This window comes from Sorex fumeus, unplaced genomic scaffold, assembly GCF_029834395.1.
Source record: "Sorex fumeus unplaced genomic scaffold, SorFum_2.1 ptg000024l, whole genome shotgun sequence".
In the NCBI taxonomy this organism is placed as follows: Eukaryota; Metazoa; Chordata; class Mammalia; order Eulipotyphla; family Soricidae; genus Sorex; species Sorex fumeus.
In genome coordinates this window covers 51,337,491-51,363,519 of record NW_026606081.1, presented here as the reverse complement: position 1 = coordinate 51,363,519, position 26,029 = coordinate 51,337,491, and the positions used below count along the sequence as shown (strand labels likewise).

At 54.9% G+C, this 26,029-nt stretch overlaps 1 protein-coding gene across 2 annotated transcripts in view; it reads left to right on the top strand.

The window, feature by feature from the left end:
- Nucleotides 1-21,179: 21,179 nt before the first annotated feature.
- Nucleotides 21,180-26,029, top strand: part of XKR6 (XK related 6) — a 90,576-nt gene continuing 85,726 nt past the window's right edge. For both annotated transcript variants that reach the window (XM_056114049.1, XM_056114048.1), the window contains exon 1: nt 21,180-22,360. In XM_056114049.1, the coding sequence (XP_055970024.1) occupies nt 21,624-22,360 (737 nt within the window). In that variant the 5' untranslated portion in view covers nt 21,180-21,623. The remainder of the gene's footprint in view (nt 22,361-26,029) is intronic.

Here is a 26,029-nt window from a genome sequence, read left to right as displayed (position 1 = left end):
AAGCCTCAGCCTATAGCCGAGTCCGAGCTCCTGCAAAACCCTGGGGGCCAAGGCGTGCGGACCTCTCCCCACCGCCTCCACGTTACACACATGGTGCCAGAGCGACACCCGCACCGATGCTCCCTGCCTGCCACCTCCCTCCCAGTGTCAAGAGCATTTTCTTTTTATTTAGTTATTTCCATTTATTTATGTATGTATGTATTGCTTTTTGGGTGTCACCCTGCAATGCCCAGAGGATTACTCCCGGCTCTGCTCTCAGGAATTACTCTTGGCTGTGCTCAGGGACCCTATGGGATGCGGGGGATGGAACCTGTACGGTTTTGGGGGCGGTTTTGGGGAGTTTTTTGTCTTTTTTTTTTCTTTTTGGGTCATACCTGGCAATGCACAGGGGTTATTCCTGGCTCATGCACTCAGGAATTACTCCTGGCGGTGCTCAGGGGACCACCAAATCAAACCCGGGTCGGCTGCGTGCAAGGCAAACATCCTACCCACTGTGCTATCACTCCAGCCCCGGAACCTATAAGGTTTGCTTGGACAAAACGACAACTGGGACAAAATTATGACCAGCTTACAAGACAGCAATATTCCTAGAACCAGAGATCACCGTGCCCTCTGTACAACAGACAGGACTTATGGTCCACCAGGCGCCAGGAGGCCACCACGTTGCATTCCAGGTTCTTCACCATCCGCCATCCCCCCCCACCGCCCCACCCCCCCACCCCGTGGATAATGAGTCCAGACCATGCACACCGGTTCCTCTGGTCCCCTTTTCCTGCCTGACAGCTTATTTGGTTGTCTCCTATTTCCTTCGCTTTATTCTCTCTGTCCCTCTGTCTGCGCCAGACAGGGTTCCCAAATCATTAAGAAACCAGCTGAGCCACTTGCAAGGCGAACACCCTCCCCACTGTGCTATCACTTGGATAAGCATTGGGATCCGCACGTGAAGTGCTTAGTGTTGGTGAAAGCTGCAGAGCAACCAGAAGGACCGGCTCGGGTGCCGTGAGGTCATTCAGGACGGGTCCCTGCTTCTGTCCTTGACCGTCCCAGACGATCCCTTCCTACAGCAATGCTGTCTAGGTCAGTCTGCAAGGTGGGAACAGCCACCGGAAGGGGATAAGTGATATAGAAAGCTGATTTGGGGCCCGAGGACTGTCATGACCCTTCCTCTATGGGTATCCTTCTAACAGTTACCAACAGTTGCAGGTCCGGGAAGACATAAACTTGTTAGCCCTGAGAGAACAGTGTTCTGTCATGCAGAACTGTTAGGGCAAAGCCATAGGAAGTGACTTAAAAATTACATCTCTGGAATTGAAGCTCAAAGCCGGGGCAAGAAGGCCCTGGGAGAAGCGGCCTTGGCCTCCGTGGCCAGGAGCAGAGCGGGGCACGCAGTGCACCGTTTGACCAGCAGGTGGCAGTAGAGGCCGGCAGAGCAGCCGCCGCCCGCTGTATCCCGCTGGTCACTGCCCTCTCTCCCCCCCCCCCCCCCCAACTGGCCGCCTAGGGGGCTGATCAGCTGCAGCAGGTGGTAGCATTTTGGATGCATGTGAAGCACGCAGCGCCCTGCAGGTCTTTCCTTTTAAATCCGGCTTCCAATGAGATCACCAGTAGTGTGATACGGAGCTACCCTCTAGCTTCCAGTTCCCTGGCCGCCTTGGCCATCGTACTCTGGACAGGACGCGGCTTCTGCCCTCTAACTGTAAGCACAAAAGCCAGGGAGCCTACAGCCTCCCCAGGGCCCCGGGAACAGAATTCTGGAGCAAGTCCGGATTGTGGAGGCTCAGATCCCATTCCTGGTTTCACACTTTCTGTCCAAGCCCCTCTGAGGTCAGCATGCAGCTGGCCAGCTGTGTCAGAGGTGGGGAAGATGCAGGGATGTGCTGTGCCAAGGCTTGCTCTGTCCACCGTCCTGGGCTCCCCCGCTTCTTTGCCACAATCAGGCAACCCTGCAAATTCTCCCTGCAATGGGTCCAGCCCCGCCCTCCCGGTCCCTTCTCCCATGGGCCACCCTTCTCCTGTTTACCTGTCCCGGAGTCCTGCTTTCCTTCCCTCTCCAAACCCTTTCGACACCCTCCCCCTCCCGTCCTCCCTAGCCACCTCAAGGGCCCATCAACCCCCTTCTTTGTCCTTCCCAAGTCACCATCCTTAAATGGCCTGAAGTTTCCATTGTGACTCTGCCCCCATGGAGATGCAGTGACTCTGCTCCCACCGATGCCCGCTTGGAAAGGGCCTAGATGCAAGGGTTGGAGTCAGAGCACTGCAGGAAGGCCCCCGGCCTTGCACGTGGCCGACCCAAGTTTCATCTCTGGTGACCCAAGTTTCATCTCCGGTGTCCCAACTGGTCCCCTGAGCCCCATCAGGAGTGGGTGAGCACAGAGTCAGTAGTAAGCCCGGAGCACTGCCAGGTGTCACCCCCCCCAACCCCCAGTTAAAAAAAATACAAACTCTGTAGGCAAGGGCAGAAAAGAGCCCTGCAGCAGGCAAGGGACACTGACATTCACCCGGCCACAGAAGGAAAGTTCTGGAGATAAGGGTGTGGTCCCTGGGGTCTGTGTTCAGATCCTACAGCCTCAGTGGCCACAGACCCCGGGCCAGGCACCCCCTGGCAGTGAGCCAGTCAGAAGAGCAGGAGCTGATATTTGCCAAGAGGGCAGGTGAGCAGGAAGAGGAGCTGTGTTGCTTCCTGAGCAACGCCCCCCACCCCCATGCAGCGGCCAGATAGCCCTCATCTCAGCGCATGTGGGGCCCAGCCCGCTTCGGTCTCAGGGTGCACGGAGGCATGGCCAGCAGAAAGCCCGTCGAGAAAGGCCGGCCGCCTCCATTGCCCCCAGAGCTGCCGTGGCATCACCGCCACTGACTCTGTAGAGTCTCCCCAGAGCCACAGCCCACGCAGAGTCATGAGCCAGGCCTCCCTCCATGTCCCTGCCATGAACAGCGGGGCCCACATGTGCACGGGCTGGGCTGGGGTCCGGAGAGGGAGGAGCAGAGCGAGCAGGGGAGAAGTCATCGGCGCCTTCTCGGTAAAGCGCCTTTCCGCTCATAGCCATAACAAACTAGAAGATGCAATTACGCATAATTGGATATAATTAAAATAAAGAGACATGTCTGAAATAAAGGCGTAATTAAGAAGTGGGAAGATTAAGTAGGTGGGAATGTCAGCGGTGCTAATTCAGAGATTGCTGTTGGGGGTTTGTTCTATTGTGGTGGGGCCTAATGCGGGGTCAGCCCAGCTGGGCTGCATGGCCTCTCCCAGCCCCCGCACAAAACCTAAACGCAAGCAGAAGGACCTGTGGCCACCCCGGGCGGACCAACAGCAGCCAGCAACAAGACCCGGTGTTGGATCAGTCCCCTCAGGGCAGACACTCAGGAAGGCGTGTGGGGCAGTGACCAGGGGCCGTCCAGATGCTGAGGGCCACTGTCCCATGGTTCCGAGGGAAACTGCCTTTCTTGGGAGCTGCTGGAACATGGAGGCGGTGCTGCTCAGCTCCTGCAGCTTCTTCCACGCGCCTCCCAGCCACATGCTTGATCTCTCATTACCTGCCACATCGATTCATCACCTATTAACAAGGAGCGAGACGCAGCCGTGCCCCCTCACAGGCAACTGCTTCCTGGGTGAAAGGTCAGGTATCTGGGGTGCTATCCTTGCAACTTCTCCACCGTCAAATATTTTTCAAAACTAAGGGTTATAAACTATCCAAATAGAAATTGTACAATCATGTCCTCGCTAGGCCTGCGGCTGATGGTAGGTGTGGGCAGGCCTGGGGGGACACTTTCTGGGGCCAGGGGCTCCTAGGGTGGACACTGGGCTGGCAGGCTCAGTCCTGCTGCTGTGGCCTTTGCTGCAGGGGCTGAGGTCCCGGAGAGCTGGGACCTGTGGGAGGGAGAGCCCCCTGTCGCCCCAGGGTCCTCAGACCCTCGAATCCTGTCCTCCGGCCACCTCTGCTTCCTCACTTGCCCGGGGCTCCAGGGCTTCCCCCCTAAGTGCCGTTATCATGGGGGGGAAACGTGAGGTGCAGCAGGGGCCAGCTCGGAGGATTTGCTGGAGCTATTTCTCTGGATCTGGAGAGTCTGTCTCCATCTGCACTCCCACACACTCTTGCACGTACACACACACACACACACACAGACATGCACACACAGAGACATGCACACACATAGACAGGTACACATTCTCAGACACACTCAGAGACACAGATAGATGCACACTCACACACACACACTCAAACGCACATACAGACACACCCAGGCTCACACAGATGCGCACACACAGATCACGCACAAACACAGATGCATACTTATAGACACACAAAGACACAGACACAGACGCAAGCACACACAGACACAGACACATACACCCACAGACACACACACACACACACACACACACACACACACACACAGCCTTTTCAAGTCCCAGGACAGTGTTTGGCGCCCTCTCATGGAACGTCTGAAAATAAAAGGATGCGGGCTCCAGTCCCTCGGTAATAAGGCTAATTATGAGATGAAGTCTATGTGTGCTCCGTGTGCTCCCTTTGTGTCCGTAGCCTCATCCTTAATGGCCTACAAATTAAGCACCTGATCCAGACCCATCAATTACAGGACGAGGAAAAGTCCACTGCTGGCCACATAGCCAGCGAGTGGCGAAAGCGAGGCTAGAAAGGGGTTCTGTCTCAGTACCCGCAGGCATACACTAGCCCAGCGTTCCCAAACCCCGGGAGGGCCCGTCCCAATCTGTGTTTCCGGAAAAGTGTGGTAGGCGATCTAAAGGTCATTTTTTGGACATGCAGAGGTTGGGATTTGCTCTCGAAAAGCAAGGGAGGGGCCAGTGCTGCCTTGGGAAAGCAGGCTGCCTTGCAGGTGGCTGGCCTGCATCTGGTTCCCACACCACATCTGCTCCCTGGGCTCATTCCCTGGCACCCACACAGTCCCCCAAGCCCCGCCAGCAGTGACCCCTAGGGCAGAGCCAGGAGTCCACCTGAGCATCACCAGGTGTGGCCCAAAAACATAAAGAGAAGATAAGCCCCTCCTCCAAGATATCCCCTCTCTCCAGTCCTGAGCCAAACGCCTGAGCAGCCCAGCAATTCCTGAGCCGCGGATGCTACTGGGGCCCTTATTGTGTTGTTTTGGGATTCGGGGCCACACTCAGCAGTGCTGGGCACAGTCCCGGGTGCTGGGCACAGTCCTGGGTGCTGGGGGACATGGAGTGCCAGTCTCCAACCCTGCCCTAGTCTGTTGGTCTGTCGAGATCTTTCTGGCCAGGAGTCTCCCTTCCAGAAGCTTCTCTCCACCACTCTCTCTCCCTCAGGCAGTGCCGCTGGCCCTTAGAGACAGGGACAAGTCGCCTCTGTGTTTTAAAAAATAGACTATTTTCCCCTTGGCTTTGTGGGAGCGCCAAGCCTCAGGCACTGTTGAAAACTCTGGGATAATTCTATCTTAATTACATGGTAGGCAAAGGCTCTAATAAGTTTACGACTCTGCCACCAACACTCAACACTGTCTGGAGATGCCGCCTTCTTCTCCGCCTCATTGCAGGGCTGCTGTGCCCGGGTAATTGTGAGCAATTAAGAGGGAGTGGCCCCGGGTGATTCAGAGACAGTGGCCCATCAGGGGGTGGGCCTGGGATGTCTGGAATTGGGGGAGCAGCCTGGAACCCTAGAGGCAGGCCCGGAGCACCATCGGGTCAAGTGGCTGTGGAGGCTTCCACAGTGGCACAGGGATGGGATTTGCCTGGGCCGCCATCCCTCACTGCCTCCCTGGTCTCTTTCTCTGGACAAGGAAACGATGCGTTGGCAGAGCTGCCCAGCCTGGGCGCTTCCTCTGTATCTGTTGAAGGAGGGAGCGAGTCTTCCGTTCCCCACGAAAAGAAGCTGTCAAAGCAGAGAGGCAAAGGAACTTGGCTAAGACACACAGCGCGATGCAGAGAGGCAAAGGAGTGTCGCTAAGACACACAGCAAGGCGCAGGGTGTTGGGGGCAGAGGCACGTGGGGAACCTTGGTCCTTCTTGTCCCTCCTGCCCACCACCGCTGGGAGGGCCCCAGGGGCCCAGTTCTGCAGGAAGGGGCAGGCACCACCCTGGCTGGGACTCAGGGACCCGTTGCTGAGTGTCTCCCCTTTGGGGGCCCCGCGGGCTCATCAGTCGCCGTGGCTAAAATGGCTCCTCTGCTGGCACTGAGGGACAGATGCGACTTCCTATCTCCCTCCCACTCCTTCAAATTCTAGTGCCCTTCGCACAACGGTAGCTCCTTCTCCAAGCAAAAGTTGCCATGGAAGATTCTGGAAAGCCTGTCACAGGGCAGAGCCACCAGGGCTTGGACTTGGACACGAAGTGGGCAGCTGGGTCACTGGCCCCCCCAGGGCCATGTGACTCCGCCTCACAGACCTCAGGGGGACGATGAAGTCTGTTGTTGTTGTTGTAGTTGGTGCCCCAGCCAGCTGTGCTCAGGGTTGACTCCTGGCTCGGTGCTCAGGGATCCCTCCGAGTGGGGCTCAGGGGACCCCAAGGGGGCCCTGGGTATTGAGCCCGGGTCGGCCGCGTGCAAGGCCAGTGCCCTCCCCACTGCTCCAGCCCCGGAAGGATGGGCCCTTAAGTGTGGCGAAGACAGTTGCTCAGTTTGCTTTCCAGGAGACCTGGGGGCCTTTCTGGGTGCCCCCCGGGGGCTGAGCTCTGGGGAGGGCCTGGGGGGCTGTATGCAGGGATGGAGCAGGTGGAGGGGATGGGCCGTGTGCCACTTTCATCCTGTTCTCCCGTGGGGGATTTGCAAACTCAGAGGAAGGAGAGGTCCAGGCAGGAGGGTTCTCACTGGGTCGCTCCCAGAGCAAGTGGGAGTCCGGGGCCACCCGGAGCACTGATGATTCCCCCCCCCCCCCCGTGTCAGCCCGCCCTGAGGCAGAGAGGGGGCCAAGACTGATCATGCCACCCACTCTCTCCCAGGACGGGCGTCCACCTGAGGCCACCAGCACACAGCAGTCGCAGGCAGTGCCTAGTCAGTGATTCATTCAGGCAGTGCTGGGGGGGGGTGTGGCCGCCCACGGGGGGTTTATTTGGGGTTCCCTCGTTGCTTCTGGAAGCACGACGGCTGCTGCCAGAGTTCCCAGGAGCCTGGCGTGTGCCTCTGACCGCCTCCGCCTTTCTCCAGCCCTGGCACACGTGGCCCTAACTTGGGAGAGCCTGGCACCCGCACCAAACCCACCCCAGGGCCGAGGGCCAGGAAAGCAGGCCAGAGGGACAGAGGGAGGAGGGCTTTGTGGGGGCTGGACGGCCCTCGGGGTGCTCCTAGGAAGGGGGCAGGGGGCCACCTTCTCAGGAGATGCAGGAGGAATGGCCTTGCTCTCCGTCCCCCCATGCTCCTCCCCCTCCTCCCCTCCTCTTCCTCCTCATCCTTCTCTTCCTAGTCTCCCCTATATCCCCTCCTCCCCCTCCTCCTCTTCCCCCTCCTCTCCCCACCCTCTTCCTCCTCTCCTCCTCCTCCCTCTCTCCCTACTCTCCCCCCTCCTCTTCCTCTTCCTCCTCCTCCTCTCTTTCTTCTCTCCTCCTCCTTCTCCTCCTCCCCTTCTTCCTCCTCTCCTCCTCTCCTGTTCCTGCTCCTGCTCCTGCTCCTCCTCCTTCTCCTCCTTTTCCCTTTCTCCCCTCCCCTCCCCTTCCTCCCCTCCTCCTTCCCCATAGCTCGGAATCCCTGCAGCCTCTTTCATCTTCCTGAGTGGCCCTGGGGACTGGAGAATGGCCCTGTCCATCATGTTGTTCCCTTGGCCTTCACCCGACAGTCTCTAGCCCCTTTATCTGCTTCCCGCTGGACCAGGAACAGGCCTGAGCACCCCTGGGAAGCCCCTCCCCTGCCCCACCCTATCAAAACCAAAACCAAACCAAACCTCCTGGTCCAAGTCCTCCACAGTGGTGTTCCCTTCTCCGCAAAGAAGGATCCAAATCTGCTGGATGCCGGCCAGTCGCTCCTCTGTCTGCAGTGGGGTTCATTCCCCCCGAACTGGGTCTTACTTTCCTTTTCTAGGGAAAGTGTCGCTGGATTCACTTCCCCTGGGAGAACCCCGCTTTGACTCGGGTTCTCGAGAGTTTAATGAACATTTCCAAGCCAGCTGGATGCGGCAAGGGACAGGCAGACAAGCTCGCTCTAACTGGGGCACAGCCCCAGGACTCGCTGCACTCCCCACCCTGCCGGTCCTGAACGCTTCCAGGAGCTCCCCTGGCACACAGAGCCCACAGTGGCCTCCACAGACCCCCCAGATGAGACCACCTCAGCGGGAGGGGGCAGCCTGGGGGACTAGCAAGGCAAATACGCTTGTTTGGACACGTGTGGGGGCTTGTCCAGCCAGCACCCCTCTCTTGGGGCGGGCAGTGGCGGTGCACTGGGCTGCTGTGTGCACCCCCTGTCCTTGAAACCCAGGGGGGCTTGGGAGAAGCCGCCCGGCCCACCAGTTTGGGCTCTGTCGTTTAGGGGGAGGGCTTGGGGTCCTGTACCTCTGTGCTCAGGGGTCACGCCCAGGGGTGCTCGGGACCCAGCGGGGGTGTAAGCACCTCAGCCAGTCCCAGCTCTCGGGTTCTGCCATTTCACTCTGACACTGGTTTTTCCTGGCATCTGGGGGTCTGATCCCTGGAGACCACTTGGGGGGACAGGGGCGGAAAGTCCAGCTGGCGAGGTTGGGAGGGGCTCCGAAGGGAAGCCCCCTCACTTCTGCTTCCTTGAGGCTCTGTCTGAACAGTAGATCCGCCTCTGCCCGCCTTCTGAAATGTGCCCTTTTGTCCTCCAGCCTGGGAAAGAAACCCTGGCGGGTTTTAAGTCCTGAAATGGCTTTGTAGGGTTTTATTTGAAATCCAACTGTTTCATGAAAAGCCAAGCCCCACCTGTCTCTCCCCACCCACCCTGGAGCGCTGTGATTCCAACTTCTCACCCTCACTCTCTTCCAACTGCCTCTGCATTCTGTTCAGAAGATCTAGATTCATTTCTGGGATTTTTTTTTTCATTCAACATTTATGTTTCTCTCTTTGAACTTATTATTTTAGCACCCATTGTGAGATGGTTCAGAATTGCCTCATACAGTTCTTCTTTCCAAGAAGCTTGGTTAGACTGATTTTTTTTTTTTGGTTAAGTATTTAAAACCATTAAAGTGCATATAATTTTTTTCCTACAGGAAATTTTCACAGAGCAGCAGCTCCCCCCTAGACAAAGGATTTGGGAGAAGTCGGTGGATAGGAGCCTCAGACAAACCAGCAATGCGCAGAGCCAGGAGTGGAAAAGGTTGGGCATGTGGGCATGTGTGTGTGTGTGTGTGTGTGTGTGTGTTTGTGTGTGTGTGTGTGTGTGTGCGTGCGCGCATATGTGCGCGCGCCCGCACAAGCATGCTGTGCTCAGAGCTTACTCCTGACTCTGTGCTCAGGGATCACTCCTGGAAGGGCTCAGTCAAATCCTATATGCTGTCAGGGTTTGAACTCAGATTGGCCACACACAAGGCAAGAGCCTTTCTTGCTGTCCTGAGAAGTGCCTGAGCTGGGAAGTTCCAGGCCCTGGGATCTCTGTCGGCAGATGGCAAGTGTGAATTAATGTAGACACACTAATAATTAATTGAGGGGCTGGGAGTCCAGTCCAGGGATGGATCACAGCAGAAAATAATCCATGAGCACACAGATCTAGAGAAGGATTGAGGGATAGTTCTTGGGAAATCACCAAGACGTTCAGTCTCATGGGAGTTTGGGATCAAAGCAAACCCAGTAAGCACAGAGCGACCCTCAGACCCGGGGTGGAGGGGGGTTGCACGGGCACGTTGGCCAGCATTGAGACAAGAATAGTGCAGACCTAAGGGCTGAATGGAGACACGACTTTCCCAGAGGGAGGCAGAGTCGACCTCCAGGGGCCTCTCTGAGGTTGAGTGCTCCTGGCAAAAGCCGAGGAGTGGGGACAACTGGGCAGAATGGAGGGGGCTTATGTCTTTAAGATTCAGGCCTGCATGCACACACACACAGGCACACATACAAACACACACACACGCACACATTCACACACCTGGACATACTCACACACCTGCCCAGTTTAGCCCTTTGGCCGCTGATGTGGGTCCTTGACCTAGGAAAGTTTGTGAGGTTTAGGACCAATGAAGGAAGGGAGAAGACCAAGACCACCCCCTCCCAAAGAACCCTAGATTCTTTTTCCCCACTCCCAGGTATAGGCATTACTCAGGGTCCCAGCAAGCTACCGAGAGTATCTCGCCCACACGGCAAAGTCTGGCAAGTTACCCATGACGTATTCGATATGCCAAACACAGTAACAATTATCACAATAGAGACATTACTGTGCCCGCTCGAGCAAATCGATGAACAACGGGAAGACAGTGACAGTGACAGTGACCTTTTAATTTAAGGAGGGCAAGGGGATTACAGACATGGCAGCCAAAAAGTATTTTTTTAAAAAAAGTCATGCACAAGAATTTTACCTGTAGATAAAACAGGCAAGAAACAGAACTCTGTGCCAGATCGACAGTACAGCAGGAAAGGCATTTGCCTTGCACACAGCTGATCTGAGTTCGATCTCCGGCATCCCAGATGGTCCCCTGAGCACCGCCAGGAGTAATTCCTGAGTGCAGAGCCAGGAGGAACCCCTGAGCATCGCCAGGCATGGCCCCAAAAGAAAAACAAGCCAACAAACAAATGGAAATGGACAGCCCCAGCAAGGGTTCAGGGCTTCTACCTGCCACTGTTTGATGCTTCTGCAGATTCTACGTGGCCATCTCTAAAATGAACCGTAGATTCTGCCCACTGGGGTGACCCAGGGGATAGGACTGAGACTGTCTGGAAGCAGTCCTGTAATGCCACGTTAGTGCAAGAAGATTCGGCAGGAGAAGGGGAGGGGAGCGTATTGCACACCCAGAGACTCTAGCCGCTGCAGTGCCAGGCACTGGAGTTGCTGTGTGTCAGCAGGGCCAGAAGCTCCCAGCACCCGGCCTGAGGTGTGTGGTGAGCCAGCTCCTCCCTCCGACTCCCAGGGCCCCCCTCGGTCACGGTCTCTCCCCATGCTGGCATTACAGACAGGAGCTCCCCAGCCTTCCCTTCCCGTGGGCCTCCCTGGTCTGCTTTTCCCTGCCTCATTTTACCAGTGCTGCCAAAGCTGGGAGACAGTCCCGGAGAGTCCTCTCCTCGGGTGCAAGGACCCTCCGGCTGCCAGCATCCCTATGTAACTGGCATTTCTCTCCTTCCAACAGCGTGACCCTTTCCCGGTAGGTACTATTTTTGGAATTGATGAATAATCCAGGAGTTTGTCGAGCTGTTCAGAATGTGTGTTTACTTTTCTTTTTCTTTTTATGGTGCTCTGCTCCTTATAGACAATAGAACTATACAGTTTACATCTGTGAGTGATAAAGCCTAAGAATGTAGTGACTCCTGTCCGCTCAAGAACCAGAACAGTGAGTGTACAGAGGAAAGTCCTGTGTTGAACTTGTTTCTTGGTCGCTTGTGCCTGGTTGCTGTGACACCATGACCCTGAGCAGCGGATGTGACCCTGCAATAGTGTGGTTGCGCACGGTAAGTCTTTGATCGAAACACAAGATGCGCATCTGATTTGTTTCTGTCACCTGTCGACCCAGATGCCACTGCTTCGACCCTGGCCCTGAGGAGCTATTCATGACCTTGACCACAGCCCCGTATCTTGTCCCTGTCTCCATTCTCCCCAGTTTGGAGGCAGGAGACAGATGCGGGGGAAGTCCTTGGAGGAAGGGGCCTGCCTCCAAGAGGTCAGGAGATATTGGAATCAATTAGGAACATCAAGCCAGTTTATTCCATTCTCATACAACTCAAGGGAGCACTAGCCTCCGTGAGCAGATTCTGGTTTGGGCTGTCTTGGTTTTCTGTGATGCCCTAAAGGGACAGATGTCAACACTGACCATCTCGCAGTTTCCACAGGCTGAGCTGGGCCTCCTTCTGCAGTCACCGGCTCTTATCAAAGTGTTGGCCGGGCTGCGCGCTCATCTGCAGGCACGAGTGGGGCAGGGCTCTCTGCTCTCCAAGGGTCCTGGCAAGCACAGGACGTTGGTGGAGTTCAATTCCTTCTTGTTGTTCGCATTTGAGGGCCCAGCTGTTGGCCAGCTGTTGGCTAGAGGCTGTTTGCTTGCCAGTCCTGGAGGTCGCCTTGTCTCAGAAGCTTTACTGGGATAGTTTCTTGCTCCATTCAGCCTCTGAGAAGAGGCCCTAGCTCCAGCCTCTCGCTCCAGCCTGCGCTGGGATCAGCAGTACCAAGTCACTCGTGCTGTGGATTGGAATCAAGTCACAGTTCCTGCCCATGCCCACAGGGCAGAGGTTAACACCAGTGGGAAGCTGGCGGGGAAGTCTCCTGGTCATCTCAGGGCCGCCCCCCACCCGTGCCTAAGGAGACCAGGCTGTGGCACGGGTGGCGGGGCAGAATCACAATTGGATTTATTTTGTTTAACTTTTCTCCCCTAAACAGTACATAGCACAGCGGGTAGGGCGTTCGCCTTACACGCGGCCAACATGGCCGACCCGAGTTCGATTCCTCCGCCCCTCTCGGAGAGCCCGGCAAGCTACCGAGAGTATTCGATATGCCAGACACAGTAACAACAAAGTCTCCAATGGAGACGTTACTGGGCCCGCTCGAGCAAATCGACGATCAACGGGAGGGCCTTTACCTTTTACCTATTCTGCTAAAAACCTTAAGCCAAATAATGCATTGTGCAGTGCTGTTTGGAAGGAGGGCCTTGCTTTCAAATCTAAATTTAAAATCTTTTAATATGCTCCACAAAGTACTTTAGTTTAGGAAATCATAAAATATAAGTGACGAGTGAAAAAGTGTATACACAAAAGAAGGAACGACTTTGCCAATTTTTTTTTTAATGACAATTGATTCTTGTCTGGACTAGAAAAACTAGAAAAACAACCCGTCTGTTTCTGAATATGAGTTTAGCAAAAGAATATTAGCCTCTCAGTGTTTCCTCTAAACTAACGCTAAACTGAAAATAAAATAGTGGTTTTATGGAAATACCAATTCAGAATGCTTCTTTGCAGCCCATTTTTGCTCCAACTTCGATACACTCGTGAGAACTTGTTTTGTTTTGGTTTTTGGGTCTCACCTGACCGTGCTTAAGACACACTCCTGGCTCTGTGCTTGGGGCTCACTCCCAACTCTGTGCTCAGGGCTCACTCCCAGCTCTGTGCTTGGGGCTGACTCCTGGATGGGCTTGGTGGGGAATGACTTGCTGCCCTGCCAGGATTCAAAGCAGAGTTAGTCATGTGCAAAAGAAGAGATGATCACATTCTGAGTCCACATGAGAAATGCCAATCAACCAACCACAATGCTGGTCTCCGGGGCCCTTGGAGCACAGACCAGAACTGCCGTTTCCATCTCTGAGCCCTGCATTCCCTTCCTTAGGACAGACAGATGAGCTGGGGTGGGGCTCCCACCTTGCATGGGGATACCTGGGCTCCATCCTGCGCCCTTAAACAAAATGGGCACAAGAAAGAGGAAAGAGACAGGGAGAGAGAAGAGAGAGAGAGGGAGAGAGAGGGGGGAGAGGGAGAGAGGAAGAGAGGAGAGAGAGGGAGAGAGGAAGAGAGGAGAGAGAGGGAGAGAGAGAAAGAGAGAGGGAGAGAGGAAGAGAGAGGGAGAGAAAGAGAGAGGGAGAGAGGAAGAGAGGAGAGAGGAGAGAGGGAGAGAGGAAGAGAGGAGAGAGGAGAGAGGGAGAGAGGAAGAGAGGAGAGAGGAGAGAGAGGAGAGGGAGAGGAAGAGAGAGACAGGGAGAGAGAGGGGAGAGAAGGAGGAAGAGGAGGAAGAGAAGGAGAGAGAGGGGAGAGGGGAGAAAGGAGAGAAGGAGGGAAAGAGGAGAGAGATGAGGAGAGAAGGGAGAGACAGAGGGAGATGAGAGGGAGAGAGAGGGAGAAAAGGGGGAGAGAGAGGAGAGAAGGAGGGAGAGAGGGAGAGAGGGGAGAGAGAGAGAGAGGAGAGGAGAGAGGGAGAGGAGAGAGAAGAGAGAGGGGAGGGGAACAGCACAGAGAAGAGAGCTGCAGTCTGCAGCCCCACGCAGGTCTCACCCCAGACAAAGATGCTTCCCTTGTCACCCTGAGCTCCCTGGAGGAAGACCTGGATTCAACGTCACCAGCCCCACCTCCCCCGCTCCCCAGCCTCCCTGTCAAGCAGAGCTTGAGACAAATCCTTTCTTTTTATTCAGGAAAAAGTCAGAAGGCTGAGGCAGGGCAGACAGAGTAGGAGAGAGTCTGGTGGGGAGGAGGGGCGGGCGCTCGCCTTGCATACAGCCCACCCGGGTTTGACCTGTAGTGCTCCACGTGCTCCCTTCTTCCTTTCTCCTCCCTCCCTCCCTTCCTCCCTTCCTCCCTCCCTCCCTCCTTCTCTCCATCCTCCCTCCTGCCTTTTCTTCTTCCCTCCCTCCCTCCCTCCCTCCCTCCCTCCCTCCCTCCTTCTCTCCATCCTCCCTCCTGCCTTTTCTTCTTCCCTCCCTCCCTCTCTCCCTCCAACCTTCCCTCTCTCTCTCTCTCTCTCTCTCTCTCTCTGTCTCTCTCTCCCCCCCCCCCCATACTTACTCCAGACTCTGTGTTCAAGAATCACTGCTGATAATTCTCCGGGGATCATGTGCAGTGCTGAGGAGCAAACTGGGCTTGCATGCGAGGCCAGCGGGGTACCTGATGTGTCAAGGTCACTATAGTACCGTGGGGACTGACTATCCTGCCATACTCTTGTCACCGGCTACTTCATCCTTCATGGCTTCCTGGCTCTCTGGTCATGCCATCTTGTTTCTGGGGTATCGGATGCTTTCTATGCTTGGGAGGACTGGGCTCTGCAGGAAGTGCACCTCTCATTTCACCCATCAAAAGAAGCGAGATGCAGTGTAGGTTTTCAACAAGCACTTGCTGAATTAAGAGGGAGCCAAACCTCTGCAGGCCCTGCTACCCAGGGGAGCCAGGTTACTGGCCAGACCTTGAGGTGAGCTGTGTAAGAGGACCATGCTGGCACTCTCATTGTGCCAGAGGCCATGCCACCAGCGTGTGCTCCGATTAAACCTCATCTCTGTGGGGACCAGAACAATAGCACAGTGGGGCGGGCGTTTGCCTTGCATGTGGCCAGCCTGGTTTTAATCCCTGGCATCCCATAGGGTGCCCTGAGCACCACCAGGAGTGATTTCTAAGTGCAGAACTAGGAGTGACCCCTGAGCATCACCAGGTGTGACCAAAAATACAAAAACAAAAATAAAAACAAATAAAGCTCATCTCTGTGGCTGAGACAGAGAGGGACTTGGCTTGCAGTTGCGCCTCGTGCTAGGACGGATCCGGAGCTGACACCCTCAGTCATCCTTGAGCAGCCCCACTATGGCAGGACTAAGGATCTGGGGACTGTTGGCACTGCTCCTAGCCCATGGCCCAGCCCACCGCAGGCTGGGCCCTTCTCTAAGGGACCTGCAGGTTGCACTGTCACCTCAGATGCTGCCCATTCCTTTTTGGGTGTGAATAGCTGATGTAAGAGAAATGGAGCTTGAGTCATGGGGAGAGCACTGTCCTCAGGAGGCGTTAGAGTGAACGGAAATGAAGTTCTCTCCGGGAAGGGTAAGTCAGTTCACAGAAGTCAGAGGTCTTAAGAGACCACAGTCTACAAGATAATCCTCAGCGGTGGCGCCTTTGAAAAGGATTCAGGGCAAGAGACAGGACAGTGGGGAAGGCACCTGCCTTGCCAAAGCCCACTGGGGTTGGACCCCAGAGCGCCGCCCAGAGTAATTCCTGAGTGCAGAACCAGGAGTAACCCCTGAACCTCACTGGGTGTGGGCCCAAACAAAACAAAACAAAAATGATAATGAAGGGACATGCCCACCCCTTCATTCCAACTTGTCTCTGTGGCCTCCCCCCAGCACTGGTCGTCTCTCTGCCACCCCTGCCCCCACCCCCCAGCAGCAACATGTCTAGGTGATCATTCTCACTCACTTCTTGGATGTCTTTTTTTTTCAATCTGCTTTATGCAAATATGATGATGGTCGATAACTTCATTCCTTCATTCATTCCCCCTTTTCTTTTTGCTTTTTGGGCCACACCTGGAAATGCTCAGAGGGGTTACTCCTGATTCTGCACTCTGCACTCAGGAATTACTCCTGGCATGCTCGGGAGACCTTACAGGATGCTGGGGATCGAACCCGCGTGCAAGGCAAACCATGTCCTACCCACTATGCTATTGCTCCAGCCCCTCCTTTTCCTTTTTAAAGAAAATATAATTAGCTTGATTAGTTTTCACCTCGTTATTTTTTGATTTTGGGAGTTGGGGGCCACACCCAGCAGTGTCAGGGGTAACTTCTGGCTCATTAATCAATTCAAATGGGCTGGGGGGGGACCATGTGGGATGCCAGAAACTGAACCCAGATCTGCGGTATGCAAAGCAAGCACCTTACCTGCTGTACTCCCTCTCTCTGGCCCCTTCACTTTGTTACTTTTGTGTGAAAAACTTTCTAAACCTTTAAAGTGAAAACCTTGACATTTCAGCCTCATTGGCGTATTCTGCCAAACTGTGTGATAATGGCGTTGAAGTCTTAGAGGTTTTGGTTGTCTCACAACCTCATCTTTGCACTGACACCTGGCCCCCTCCCCGGGGTTCACTTTATCTTTCTAGTATAAACAATGCCACTCGAGTAACCATGGCCACAGGTATTTTTGACATGCATATTTTTCAGCAGAACTGCTTCCCGAATGAGGGGCTGCTGTCTCAGAGGGGGACCATTGTAGTTTGATAATCCCCAGCTCACAGATTTGTAATTCCAGTGTTTGAGAGCGCTTGCTAAAACTGCAACTCTCTATGAAGAATTGAGTTCTGTGAATATATATTCACGTATGTATGAATACACACATACATATATACATGTATATATGTATATTGGATTTTTGAGTCATACTTGGCAGTGCTCAGGGGTTACTCCTGGCTCTGCACTCAGGAATTACTCCTGGTGGTACTTAGGGGACCATATGAGATGCCAGGGATCGAACCCAGGTCAGTTGTGTCCAAGGCAAAACACCCTCTCTGCTGTACTATCACTCTGGCCCCACGTTCTGTGAATATTTAAAGAAGCCCTTTTTCTATAGAAGACAATAATAAGGAGTAGAATCAATAAGGATGATAATCCTCTTGTTTTGAGATGATCCAGACTTACATGAGAGCCCTGGCGAAGAATGGCAAGCTGGACCCTTTATCACATTTTTGCTGGCCAAAGTCCCCAAGTGTTCCCTCTGCCCAGGCACGTTAGTCCCATGCCTGGGCTCTACTATGCCTTAGACAGCAACCGAGTTTCTAAGAAGGTCAAGAGCTGCCTGGCTCAGTCAGTGGCTGGGAAATTGGTCGAGACCAGTGTTCTTTAGTCCTTTGCTCCAGTGGAGGCGCTGGCCTGCCCACTGCTCCATGGCTGGCATCTTCAATCAAGGCAGACCAGTGGTTTCAAGCTTCCGACACCTGCAGACTGGCACAGTCCATGGAGTGGTGACTAAGGAATGCTGGCTGGTCCATGCAATGACCTCTTCCCAAGCGTATGACTGTCATACCGTTTGTCAGGTTAGAGTTCCCCCACCCTCTCACCCCTACTTAGAGGTGGAAAACGGGACTCTAGGGCTGAGAGTCTAATGCAGAACAGCATTACTGAGCACGGGCTCCTCTTTGCCTTTCTGAAAATAGAAGAGGGTTGGGAAGGAAATCCTGAAGTCCAGCCCAAACAGCCAAAACATATGTTCTAATTTCCATATATTCTAAGTCTAAGTTGCTCTACTCCTTAGAAGCAGGTCTAAAAGTCTGTTTACACATATTTTACACATATTTCTACTATGCTTTATGGTTTGGCTTCCCAGTCTATATCAGAGTGAAAACACAGGGACTAAAGTTGTTGAACTAGGGGCTGGAATTATAGTACAGAGGGGAGGGCGTTTGCCTTGCATGTGGCAGAACTGGGTTTAATCCCCAGCATTCCATAGGGTCCCCTGAGCACCACCAGGAGTAATTCCTGAGTGCAGAGCCAGGAGAACACCTAAGCATCGCGGGGTGTGATCAAAAAGGACAAAAGAAACTAAGTTGTTGAACTGAAGACACTATGGAAAAAGACATTTTTAAATGGCTATTTATTAAAAACAGCAGCAGTATTCAGGATGGCTCAGGTCATCAACAGTCAAAGTCTCTTGGCATGAGCTTAAGTAAGGGTTGAGAACAGGTTGGGGCTCGAGAGCTATTATAGTAATCAAGGTTACTTTACCTTGCTCAAAGCTGACCCAGGTTCAATCCCCAACACTGTATATGGTCCCCCAAGCCCTGCTAGGAGTGATCAGAGACAGGAGTAAGTCCTGGGCACCACTGGTGTGATCCACCTCCCCAATAACCCCTCAAAAAAAAAAGAGAAAGGGTTAAATAGCATACTATTATAGCAGACCAGGGAACAAGGTATTTTTTTAGCACCAGCCCTTTACAAAAGAATTGAGTCTTTTCAATAAGATGTCCGTGACTTTTTATAAATATTTGCATAAAAAATGTAAAATACAATTTTCTAGGTAAATTTCTGTTACCTGGAAAGTCAATAAGTTGGGCCATTTAACACCAGTATTTATTGGTATCCTCTATTGTGCTCAGAGTCGGACCCCTTGGAATACATAAGGACCCCCCAATTCTAGGTGCAGAGAGTGTCCTTCACTGGCCAGTGCAGACTCGTGGAATCTGGCCAGCAGGTCTCAGGGCTGGCTTCATCACTGTAACTGACTTTCATCTCAGAGCCTCTTGGGTTCTACGGTGTCCCTGCTCAAGGAGGCAGGATGATAAAATGACTGAAGCAGCAGCAAATGTAAAGTAAATAAATTAAATAAATAAAAATCCCTGGGACTCTGGAAACCTGGTGGATCTACTTGGAACTGCAACAGTGATGAACACACTGGACTGAGTCTCAATTGTCAGTCTTCCATAGTGAGTGTAATTTACTTAGCTAATTTCACAAGTAGATTATGTTCTTTCAGGGATAATAGGAATCATAAATATGCCATCACTGCCTGCATTCATATCCATTTCATAGCCTCACAGGCTTAAATAGAGGAAATACATTATAAAACACAAATTAATTGCACTTATTTCCTAGATGTATTAAACTTTTGTTTTGTTTAGTAGAGGTACCAAATTTAAGACACCAAAATAGAGATGGCACTGAATTACTGAATTTAAGTAACTACATCTTGGTATGATGCAAACATAATGCTAACAGTAGTAATAGCACCACCACATTAGTTCCCACTTATTTAGTGCTTACTCTTAGGTATCATGCTGGGAGTTTTTAATATATTACCTTGAATCCACCCAACGACTTCTCAAATGCATAGCTATTAGTCCTATTCTGTGATGGAGGAAATGGAGATTTAAGAAGGTTAATTAACCTGTTCACGTGATTCATGTCATTATTTTAAAAGAAGTGGACTCAACCTTGGACATCCTTACTCCTTCTCCCATCTTTGTGAGGTGTTACTAACTTAAATTTAGTGAAGAGACACACAGAATCCCACCTGTATGCAGAAATAATCTTATCTCTTAGGCATAAGTTTTCCTACCGTGGAAGGTGGGTGTGTGACAAACAGGCTTACACCACAGTATAAAAATAAAAGGGCAGTTATGTGACTTATTTCCAAAAGTAGATATAGTAGTCATGGGACCTCTCATTCCTTGGTTAAAAATACACTGTGAGTAGTTTCTATACTGTCTTTACAGGTTTTATCTTGGCATAGACACTCAGAACAATTTGTTCTCTAAAATATATTATGGAATCCTTATCTTGCCCTGCCATCTCTAGAACTTAACTGAGCACAATGGTGCAAGACATAATATTCCTCAAAACAACAATCTTCAAAGTTCAAAGGTACTTCCACAGACCCTTTGTGCCACACATCACTGATGTGTGTGTCTTCAGCATTCCAAAAAAAGTTAGCAGCATCTTTAGGAAGTTTTACTAAAGGGGGAAAACAGAATTAGACATACAAGTATGAAAACGATGGAGGTCAATGAAAAAATTCAAGGTGTAGTCTAGTTTCTTTTCTTTTTTATGGGGGGGGCCGGTGTTGAGCCACATTTGGCGATGATCAGGCTTACTCCTGGCTTTGTGCTCAGGGAACTCTATGGGATGCTGGAAATCAAACCCGGGTCAGTCATGTGCAGGGCAATAACCCGACCCCCTGTATTATTTCTTAGACCCCTTAGCTGATTTTAAACTTTGAAATGCTTCTTTCGCCCTATTTGCAACAACTATAGCCTTGTGGCCAGCTCTACTGGCTTCAAATAGACTTGAAGATCATTAGAATTCAAATCCATTCAGTGCTGCTTCACTTTGGTAATTTGTCCGTTAAGACTAAGTAGTGTACTCCGCACCTATTTTAATGACATAGCACATGGATAACATTTTGACTCATTTAAGACCATGTTTACTGACAGGCGTAGTGCACACACACACACACACACACATCGACACCCACACCCACCCACCCACCCACACCACACTCCTTGGCGCTTGCTTACAGCACCCTGCACCTTCCAAGAGCCACAAGAAATAGTGGCTACAAACGAACACACTGAATTTCCCAACGGAAGGTCCCAAATGTGAAAACACATAGTTATGCATATTAAAAAAATGGGTAGAAGTCCACTTGAATGAAGAGAACTAGGCTCAAGGTCACCAAGCCGTGTACCCCCTCAATCCCTGCTCCATCACCCGGGACAGCCCAGCCGACTTCCAACCGGCCTTTGCGTGGGTTTTCATCATGGTCTGAGTCCATGTCTCTCCTACTTCTTGCCTCCTCCCCCTGTCCGCCGAGGACGGCAGAGCTGTCGGGACGGGAGCACGGGGGTCAGCAGAGGCAAGAGGAGGGGGCGTGCCTGCAGAGAGGGGTCTCAGGGACGGCCTGCTGGGGATGCAAGCGCGCCCTCGGCCTCCAGGACCCCCGGCCCGGGGAGGAACGGGAGGGACGCGGAGGGGGCGGCGGCAGAGGCAGCCCGAAGTGGGGGTGGGGGGAGGCACAGCTTCTTGGGGGAGGGGGAGGGGGTCCCAGTCCACAATGAGGTCATCCCAGCGCCCGGAAGTGACACGGCATCACCTGCTCGGCGCGCCCCGCCCCTTCCCGCGCCGGCTCCGCCCCCGCGGCCGCCGGGAGGCGTCGGGGGGCGTTTCCGCGGGCGCCGCGCCGGGCGCCGCGACGCTGCGGAAGGGGACCCCCGCGCGCCCGGCACGGCCCGCTCCAGGGACCACCCGGGGCCGCCCCGGCCGGCCCGGCGGGGTGCAGACGCGCCAGGGGGTCAACCTGATGGGTCTCGGGGTCAACGGAAGAGCGGGAGGGGCGCCCCGGCGGGGCGAAGCCCCCGGCCCCCCGGCCCGCGGCTGAGGCGCAGGAGGGCGGCCATCTTGGCCGCGAGGGGCGGGCCCGGGCGCGGCGGGCGCCGCGCGATTGGGGGGCCCGGCCGGAAGTGACGCGGCGGGCCGGAAGCGGCGGGGGCTCCCGGGCGCGCTCCCCCCGCGCGCGCCGGCGCCCCCGCTCGCTCCCCGCCCCCCGCCTCCTCTCGGGCCGGCTCCCCCCCCGCGCGCGCGGGCCCCGGCCCGCCTCCCCCGCCCGCGGAGCCGCGGAGAGAGGCAAGATGGCGGCCAAGTCCGATGGCGGCGGCGCGGGGGTGGGCTTCGCCCAGCTGCGCGACCTGGACGAGGCGGCGGGCGGCGACGAGGACGGCGAGCCCGGCGGCGGCGGCGGCGGCGGCGGCGGCGGCGGGAGCGGCGAGGAGCCGGGCGAGAGCAGCTCGCTGCACATCTGCCACTGCTGCAACAGCTCGTCGTGCTACTGGGGCTGCCGCTCGGCCTGCCTGCGCTCGCTGCTCGGGCCCAAGGCGCGCCGCGCCCCCGCCGCCGCCCCCCACGCCGCCGCCGACGGGGGGTCCCGGCCGCCGCCGCCGCCCGCCGCGCGCCGCCCCCCGACGCCGCCGCCGCCCGCGCAGCGCCCGTGGCTCGACTGCCTGTGGATCGTGCTGGCGCTGCTCGTGTTCTTCGGGGACGTGGGCACCGACCTGTGGCTGGCCCTCGACTACTACCGGCGCGGCGACTACGGCTGCTCGGCGCTCACCCTCGCCTTCGTGCTCGTGCCGTCGCTGCTGGTGCAGAGCCTGAGCTTCCGCTGGTTCGTGCAGGACTACACGGGCGGCGGGCTGGGCGCCGTGGAGGGGCTCAGCAGCCGCGGGCCCCCCATGCTGGGCGCCGGGCACGGCCCCCGCGGCGGCGCGGGCGCGGGGGGCTCGGCCACGCCGGGGGCGCAGCGCCTGTGCCGCCTGTCCGTGTGGATCTGGCAGTCGGTCATCCACCTGCTGCAGCTCGGCCAGGTGTGGAGGTAAGCCGGCGCGGGGACCGGCCGGGGGGACCGGCCGGGGGGCCGCGGCGCCCGCGCCCCCTCCCCCTCCCCGCGCCGCAGCCCCCGGCCCGGCCCGGCCCGGCCCGGCGGGGCCCCGCGCGGCGAGGGCGCGCGGCGCGGCGCGGCGCGCGGGGGGACGCGGGCCCGGCCGGGGGCAGGGCAGGGCAGGGCGGGGGGACGCGGGGGTCGCGGGGCAGGGCGGCGGGACGTGGGGGGACGCGGGCCCGGCCGGGGGCAGGACAGCGCAGGGGGACGCGGCCTGGCCGGGGCAGGGCGGAGGGACGCGGGGCGGCCCGCAGCGGGGCGACGTGTGTGTCACCCGGGCCGTGGACGCCCCAGCCAGCGGGGGGCGGCGCCGGGAGCCCCCCGGGGGGAGGGAAACCCTGCCCGGGAGCTCGGCCTGCAGAGTGGACGTGCCCGAGTGCCCGGCCCTCCCCGGGCCCGATCGCCTGGCCTTTCTGGCTGGCCCTTCTGGCTGGCCCTTCTGGCTGCGTTTGTCAGCAGGTAATTTCTCTGAGCATATAAGCAGAAGGGGAATAAAATAGGGGGGATGTGATTCATTTTTACCGATGAGGTATGGAGCCTCGGACGGGGGCGTCGAGTATACATATACTTGCAAAGAGGATTCTCAAGCCCACTCTGAGTCAGAGGGGGTCTTTGGTATTGGGGATCACCCGGCGTGTTTGGTATTGGGGAATATCCGGGGGGTTGGTATTGGGGATCCCCAGCATGTATGGTATTGGGGTACCTGCGGGTGTTTGATATTGGGGTACATAGGGATGTTTGGTATTGGGGATCCCCAGGCGTGTGGTATCAGGAATTCCTGGGAGTGTTTGGTATATCAGAGGTACCCAGGTGTGATTGGTATCATGGTTTGGTACTGGGGATCCCCTGGGTGTGTTTGGTATTGGGGTACCCGGGGGTATTTGGTATTGGATCCCTGGGTGTGTTTGTTATTGCGGTACTCCGGGGGTGTTTGGTACTGGATCCCCAGGCGTGTTTGGTATTCTGTTTCCTGGGGGTATTTGGTATCGGCAGTACCCGGGCATGTTTGGTACTGGGGATGCCCATTCTTGGTGTCCTTGCAGGTTGGTGTGCTGCCCAGAGGAGTGGGGAGGAGAGTGGGAAGAGGGACTGGCTACTGGGGACTAGGGACGAGCATTTGGTAGGAACCTTTTCCCCCTCTGCATGGCCGGCAGGGTTACCCCTCAGTCCTGTCGGGTGTGAGCCATCTGGGAAGGTTTATTGGACTTCCTGCAGTTGGAATTCATGTTCACAGTGTGGGTTTGTTTGTGGGTCACATCTCATGATGCTCAGGGGCTACTCCTGGCTCTGCACTCAGGAATTACTCCTGGCGGTGCTCAGGGCGGCTTATGGGATATTGGGGATCGAACCCAGGTCTGCCGAGTGCAAGCCAAGCACCCTACCCCATGTATTATCTCCAGCCCTAATGACTTTTAAACGCCCAAATGAGCCCCTCATACTCACCTGATCGTTCTTTTTAGGTAAAATGGAAGTTTTAGATATGGAGGCTAAGTGAAAGTACATTTTAAGTGCAAATTTATCTCTTCTAGTTTAAAACTATTTTGTGTTCTTGTTTTTCCTGGTCTTCCTTTAATTTTCAAGGTCGATAGAGGTGTGTGTATGTGTGTTTAATAAGGATGTCTGTAATTTTGCTACCTGAATTGTTGGTGGGTTATTTTTTTTTTCCTTTGGCAAGACAAGAATAATGCCCCTAAATGTTTCATAAAGTTGTTGTTAAAATATATTCTAATGCGCTCCAGAAATTTCTTCTAACATAGCTATACTGAGGCAGGGTTTACGTTCGTATGTTTTTCCCAGTAAGTTGGTTTTGCTTGAAATACTCGAGGAACTGGCTCTGCTCTCTAGCACCGTTATGGCTGGAGCTGTGTGCCAGACATCACATGTGAGACTTCAGCACAGACTCTGCCTTCGCTTATTTTAACCTGCAAATAAATGATGTCTTGCTGCTGCTTCTGAGGGTCCGATGTTTCAATTTCACTGCATGCCTTTTGGGGTTACACTTGCTCTCTCTAGCATGTTTGATGCTTTCATGTGGTCATGGGACAAAAAGGTTGGTCATAGTCTAGAACTTTTAGAAGGTGTGCCCGAGTGTGTGTGTGTGTGTGTGTGTGTGTGTGTGTGTGTGTTTTGCTGGGAATGTGTGTATGCGCATGCGTGCGTGCGTGCATGTACAGATGCTTCTCTCTCTCTGTCTCTGTGTGTGGGATCCAGGACCTCTTGTGTTCAGGGCAGGGCTCAGTGCCTGAGTGCCAGCGGCATCCTGAAAAGTATGGGAGTTCTACCATGTGACTTAGCCATATCCCTGGAAAGATGTGGGTGCAGCCAGTCTGCCTGGCTGAGCAGTGGGTGCTGAGTACCTGTCTCGACCCTCCTTCTCTGATGTGCAGAAGAATCTGATTAGCCTTGGCTGGCTGTAGCAGGGCATCAGGCAAAGTTCCTTCCTCTGCCCTGCCTGTTGCCTTTCCTGTCCAGACAGGAAGTTCAGCCTCTTTCCCCGGCGGCTTTGCAGAGCCTAGGGAAGTGGTTTGGGGGCATCTGGCCCCCTTGGGTGGCAGTGCTGGTGCCCCGTGCCCCTCGCGCTGATCTGGCCCTGGCGCTGTTTTCCAGGTGCTTTCCCTGGGGATCGCAGGTGGATGAGTCACTCACAGGCAAGTGAGTCACTTGGGCTCACTCTCCCACGGTGGTGTTATTAGAAAGTGAGATCATTTTCTTGGAGGTCTGAGCTTATTTGCACGCTGCAGTGTTGTGTCTCCTGAGCCCGAGGCTGTCCTCCACGCTGGGGTCACGTTCCCCTTCCTTCACTCCTGTCTGTATTCTGTTCTCCAGTGCCAAGCAGGACTTCCCCTCAGTGCGCATGCTGGTGGCTCTTTCTCCTGGACACGGGTGGAGCGGGGGTCTCCGATAAGGGACAGAGAGGAAGAAGTTTCATGAGCACAGGGATGTTGTGGTTGTCTCAAGTGTGTCTTATGGTTATTTTCTGTTGCAGGACCTCAATCACGTCAAGTTGCTGGGCCGGTGAGAGACTGGCCCCCTTTCTCCCGTGCTCCCCAGCCCAGCACTTGCGGGGGTGCCTGGAACCTCTCTGACCTGCTGGACTAGTGGCCCCTTTGCTGGGGCTCTGTGTGGACCTGGGGAGGCCCTGGGCGTGGAACCATGACTCTCTTCTCTAGCTAAGAACCAGATGCAACTGTAGGTTCTGAGAGACCCGTGGGACCTGGTTTGGAATTCTCCACAGGGTCAGGTGGGCCTGGGTGTTGGAAACTGGGCTCCATTTGGAGGCTGTTGCTGGATCAGTGTCACCCCAGGGAGTCGAAGGGCTTGTGATTTAGGCTTGTTCTGACCAGGTGACCTTGGAATTGGAAGTGCGCAGCAGTGCCTGGCACTGGCTTGGGTGTGTTCTGAGGGTGCCCTGTTTTCCCTTTGCTCAGGTATACATCTCATTCTTTTTAAAAATGTGGGGAGACTTCCAGGAAGTGTTCAGGAACCTCCCCCTCCCCCACCCCAGCCCAGGCAATGCTCAGCCAGCCTGGCCTGCGGTTCAGTGTCACAACCCGAGGATGTCGTGTTGCTGGGGTGGTGCCAAGCCATGTACAGGGCCTTCAG